The sequence below is a fragment of the Eurytemora carolleeae genome, unplaced genomic scaffold (genome assembly GCF_000591075.1).
Source record: "Eurytemora carolleeae unplaced genomic scaffold, Eaff_2.0 scaffold443, whole genome shotgun sequence".
NCBI classification, from domain to species: Eukaryota; Metazoa; Arthropoda; class Copepoda; order Calanoida; family Temoridae; genus Eurytemora; species Eurytemora carolleeae.
The window spans coordinates 49381-55380 of record NW_019396329.1 but is presented as its reverse complement, the minus strand read 5'-3'; the positions used below and the strand labels follow the sequence as shown (position 1 = coordinate 55380).

General features: G+C 32.2%; 1 protein-coding gene across 1 annotated transcript in view; it reads left to right on the top strand.

Annotated features, from left to right (window-relative positions):
* The first annotated feature begins 1873 nt into the window (after nucleotides 1–1873).
* The window catches only part of LOC111701042 (uncharacterized), a 17100-nt gene continuing 12973 nt past the window's right edge, over nucleotides 1874–6000 (top strand). Inside the window, exons 1-4 of the mRNA XM_023472158.1 lie at nucleotides 1874–1972; nucleotides 2456–2616; nucleotides 4098–4171; nucleotides 4903–4978. Coding sequence (XP_023327926.1) covers nucleotides 1877–1972; nucleotides 2456–2616; nucleotides 4098–4171; nucleotides 4903–4978 — 407 coding nt within the window. The 5' untranslated portion in view covers nucleotides 1874–1876. The remainder of the gene's footprint in view (nucleotides 1973–2455; nucleotides 2617–4097; nucleotides 4172–4902; nucleotides 4979–6000) is intronic.

Sequence of the window (6000 nt, the reverse complement as noted above, 5' to 3'; positions counted from 1 at the left end):
CCTCCCCCCACCTTTATCTTTGTCATCTTTAACATTGTATGTACAAAAATAAACAAATCCAGTAATCGTCCTGAAGTACATTATAGGGTATAAGAACTGAAAATAATTTTAAATTCTTTCCAAAAAAGCTCAATCGATAAATAAGATTTTAGAGATGCATTTCTAAAACCAATTTTAATAAAATTTTCTATGATATAAATGTTGACCAAATAAACCTTTATTTGGTCAACATTTCAAACAGCTGATAAATTCTGGGGCCGGGATTTTTTCTAGTAAAATAAATAGTTTTCAAGCTTTCCAAATACATGGGCGGTCATTATCCTTCACCTTGTGGTGTCCAGCTTATAGTGTCAGTATACGTTTATAGTTTAGTATAGTAGCACTTATTTACCAGCTTATAGTGTCAGTATACGTTTATAGTTTAGTATAGTAGCACTTATTTACCAGCTTATAGTGTCAGTATACGTTTATAGTTTAGTATAGTAGCACTTATTTATCAGCTTATATTTACTTTGCTTGTCTCTCCTCTCCTGTCTGTTTATATCCAATAAACGTCAAAACGGCTGAACCGATCGGGCCCAAATTTTGTGTGGGACCTCGCATGACCCCAGGGAAGGTTTATGAATGATCGAATTTTCAACATTTGCCTCTAGAAAATTCGATGTTTGCAAATTTTAAAAATCCGAGCATTTTTTTTTATAAAATCCGGAAAATTGTGGTTTGTTTTTGTTTTTATAACGTATAACAATTTCACAATTGAAATAAAAATAAAAGCCAGTACGTTTTTATTTTAGTATGAAAGCACTTATTTACCAACTGAAATAATATAGATTTTTGGCCAGACATATCCTGGGGTAATGTAAGGTCCCACAAAAAATTGGGCCCGATTGGTTCAGCCGTTTGAACGTTTATTGGATACAAACATTTTGTATATTATAGATTGTTGGATCTAATTATTTAAACTCAAATTAAAACCTCGGGCAGCACCTGTAGTTTTGTATTATTAACATGCCAGCTTTATTTTATAAAAATCCTTGAAAATAAAACCTAAAAACTAAAACTTTGTGTTCAAACAAAAATTAGCCTCTTTGATTTAACCGCAATCTCCCAACTATAGCTTTCTTGAAAATTGTTTAAAATGAAACCCTAGTCCAGGTTTAATCTTTCTTCACCTTGAAATTCCAATGTTTTACATATAATTAGAACTAGATAGAAGATGCAGGACAAAACTCCTAATCCTTCAATCTAAACTTTTTCTCTTTTCTCAAATTTAAAAAGAATCTAAGCTTGTTAAACCTGAAACTTGAAAACAATTGTTTTAAATTAACTTGCAGTGCATGCAGTTTTAGTTAAAGAAATTGAGCACATGTCACAAACTCTTATTTTCTATAACCCGATGTCGTTGACCATAGATATTTCAAGCTATGAATTATGTTATAACTAAGGTTTCCACCATCAGATTTTAAAGATTACTAAACTTGATTTTGGGGCATAACTTAATTCCTTTTAATTTTAAACATAAGTTCTCTTTACAACTGAACATTCGTACATGGAATAATTAAATATTTTATATTTCATCTGTAATTAAATACAATTTCGGTTTCAATTTTGACAGAATCGTTGTTTTTCAGCGAGAACGTCAGTTTGTTTAAAAAAGATTTACTAATAACATATTTTTTATAAAGGGAAATGAAATTTCCTAATCAAAACTTGTAATTTCAAGAAAATTTCTAAAATCGACGTTAATCATTTGCATTACAAAAACATAATTGGAATATTGCATGGCTGATTACAGACTACATTATTAATTTTTAGAAACATTTTAAGATCCCCCCTCCCTCTTTTTTTAAAAATTAATTTGATTTATTTACAGAGAATGTCGTCTAGATACATTGCTCGTAAATATGGTGAATCTAGAACTTCTAGATCTCAGTCAGTAGCTGGGGATAACTGGTCCAGAGCTTCTTCACAGGTTAAATACAATATATATCAAGCAGACTATATCGTTGCATCCTGATACTGTAACTCTTTGATAATACACTTTAACTTTATGATCTCGCAGTATTCATAGTTTGATATATCAGAGTTCTATGACATCAGGTGCAGCAAACATTATAAGAAAATAAGAGTTGGAAGCAAGTGTTCACTTTCCTTCTATATAGAATATATTGCACGGTAAACTAGAGGTCCTGATTAAATAGAATACATTGCACGGTAAACTAGAGGTCCTGATTAAAAGTCTAGAGAGTCTTAACTTTTTAACCCATTTTCACTCCTTTGATGTATATTTTTTTATTCAACAGCTATTTAACAAATTTACACGTAAAGCTTTCTATACTCGATGACCAGTCAAAGGTTTAAAGGATACAGTTGTAAACAGAGCAGTGCAGCCCTCTTTGCATGAAGGATTACTTAAAATTTTGCTTACAGTCCCTTTAATAATGAAACATTTAAGATTCGTGAGGTTGGAAGTGGTTACTCTACTCGAGCAACAACACCTGAAATAGAACGTCCCTGGTCCTCAGCATCTACATACAACTACTACACCAACTACCCAACACCATCCTACAACAACCAAACATCAGGCAGTAGACCCTCTACTCCTCAACCCCAAAGGTAGAATTATCTATTTATTGAGTGTGCTGTGTGATAGAAAAATATTTAATGTCTATTGTCTAGCAAAACGACCAATAAATGTTAATTGGCATCATTTTTGATAATTATCATTTTTGGTTTAGTTCGGATTTTTAAAAACAAACTATCCCTCGCTTTAAAATAAAATGGTTAAAAATCAGTTAGTTTTAGTTTTAGCTTCTGAAACGAAAAAGAAAACGACAAACCAATAGTTTTGGAGAAAAAACGACAATTTTTGTCAACATTCGTCTAGATAAAACTGGATAGAAATTTATTCTGTAGCGAGATTTATGCATGTTTACCTAGATATATTTACTTTTGAGAATTTGTCTACTGTAAGTGTGTATAGAAAAGGCCTTTTGATAACTCAATCAAAGCAAGTTTTGTTTAATCCATGCATTTTTTTTTCTTTTAAAAACGAAAAACGATCGTTCTTCAACTATCTAAGAAAAATGAACCTGATCGATTATTGTACACAAACAGACATACAACGCAAATTACGTGTATTCTTGTATTTAAATATATATTATACATCAGTTACACAATGCCACCTTGTTGGTAGCTTTTTGACAGAATTGTGACGTGAATTTATATTGCTCACTTTCTGCTTCAATTCACATTCTTTTTTTTCTACTTCACATTGACATTCGATCCCTTTAGTTTCTACTTCACATTGACATTCGATCCCTTTAGTTTCTACTTCACATTGACATTCGATCCCTTTAGTGTCTGCTTCACATTGACATTCGGTCCCTTTAGTTTCTACTTCACATTGACATTCGATCCCTTTAGTTTCTACTTCACATTGGCATTCGCTCCCTTTAGTTTCTACTTCACATTGACATTCGATCCCTTTAGTGTCTGCTTCACATTGACATTCGGTCCCTTTAGTTTCTACTTCACATTGACATTCGATCCCTTTAGTTTCTACTTCACATAGACATTCGGTCCCTTTAGTTTCTACTTCACATTAACATTCGGTCCCTTTAGTTTTTACTTTACATAGACATTCGGTCCCTGAAGTTTCTACTTCACATTAACATTCGGTCCCTTTAGTTTCTATTTCACATTGACATTCGAGCCCTTTAGTTCCTATTTCACATTGACATTTGGTCCCTTTAGTTTCTACTGCATATTGACTCTCGGTCCCTTTAGTTTCTACTTAACATTGACATTCGGTCCCTTTAGTTTCTATTTCACATTGACATTAGGTCCCTTTAGTTTCTACTTAATATTGACATTCGGTGCCTTTGTCATGTCATGTTTCGCAAAAGAGTGGAACTACTCGCTTAGAATAACAATACATTTTTAACTTGATGATGTAAACCTTTAAATAATTCAAAAAATTGACTTTTTATCTGGCAGAATTTATAGTTTTAAATATCAAAGATCATACAACATCAAGTTGGGGTGAGAAAATAAGATTTGGAAGTGAGTAATGAGTTCCTAACTTGTTTTTGTAGGAACGGGAACTCAGGGTTGGTTCAGCTTGGTGTTCCAAGACGAGGATTAACTCCACCTAGAACAGTATATTCAGGGAACCCATAGCATACAAGGTTACAGGGTACTTAGCACCCCTCTATCAAGTTATAATTTTGTTTTGTGTTTAATCCATCCACAAGCTTAGTTTAATTCGCATTTGGCAAAAAAAAAACAAAAAAACAATTTTGGTTAGTTTCATGTTCTTGATAGTGGATTTGAAAAACAATAAGATCAGGGGCATTTTTTTCCGATCGGCAGTTGGGTGATGTAATACAATTATTTATCTATTGGTCATGTGAGGTCACAACAAAATTGAAAAGGTTCGGTGCAGAAAACAAACAAGCATACAAACATTATTTCGGTTAGTAAATGAAGCATTTTGGATTAAACGAAATACAATTTTTACATTTTTCGGAATAAGTTCTTAATTTTATTGATCTATACATACTTTAAGACTTTAAATCTATTTTGTTTTGTTTTTTAATTACCCAATGCAGCCTCCAGAATACTTTTTTCGAACTTTTAGATTGATTTAACACCTGGATGCAAATTCCTCTTGTCGATTTTTATCCGAACCGAATTTTTCACCAAGCTCAAATATTTAGGACAATTGTTGAATTTTCCTGTAAATGCATTGAAATGCAGAAAATAATTCTCAAGTCAACACTGAAATCTGTCAAAACTATGCAAGCACAGACTCAGTTTTAAACATCAAAATAACATTGCCTCACACATATTCAAGTTTGAAAACAAATTTGCAATCTCATGAGCTCTGGGTTTGCGTAGATGCATTGCTAAAAAGTTCAAGGAAACTCAGAGAGAGATCATTCTCACCAACAAGAGAACATGTAGCAACAGTCCGGTAAAATATTTACTCAAAGATTCGTTATTGCCATGAGTTTTTGAACATTTAAAAAATTCTTTAACAAAATCTTAAACAAATTAAATTTGTTTTAGTAAATGTTAAATGGTTCTATTGTATTTTAACGGTATTCCAAAAAAAGTTCTGGAATCTAGGTCACCCTTAAAATGTAAACCTTCCCCCACCTTCTCCATCCACATTTTGTTTGTCACATCGCTATCATTTTGACAAACCACAGTGAAACTTCTTGACTTTTAAGACAAACATAGTTCATAAAATTAAACCTGAAATTTCAGAGAATATATATTTAAATAAGTGCTTTGTTTATTAATTGTTCTTGACATGAATTAAGAAGAGTACTATTAGTACTTTTCTCTAATTACTCATATATCATGTAGGCCGGAGTATACAGATGCTGATAATGATAAATATTTAAACTTTATTCTAGAATTTAAAAAATAACTAATATTTACTTCTTTAAGGGACTGTAAGCGTATTTTCAAGTGACCCTCCATATAAAGAAGGCAATGCCCGATTTACAACTGTTTTAAGTATTGTCTGATCGTGAAATTTATATCAATGTTGATAAGTTTGAAAACTGATTATTTTCAATCGTGGCTTCTCTACAAGTAACTTGCGCATTTCTACACGCTGAAGTAGGGTTTCCATTCGCAAAACTTTTGCGCAATTTTTGTGGAACGAAACGCAAAATTTGTCTTTTGTTGCGCATCAGTTTTGCGCGAAAAAAAACAGCAATTTGCGCAATCATTTTCAAAAGTCATTTTGCGCAAAATTGCCCTGTTCCGCTTTTTCCCAACTCGAGTTTTGCGTAATTCCGCAATTCCACAATTCTGCGATTCCGCATTTTCGTTATAATCATACGTGTGTATTTCTTAGAATTATTAATAGTATTATTCAATCAGAGTTATAATTCCTTCAATCGGCGCTATCAGTAAATATAAATATTTTCTTCTACTGAAACTATTGTGCACTTTTCATAAATGTAGCCTAATCAGATTTCA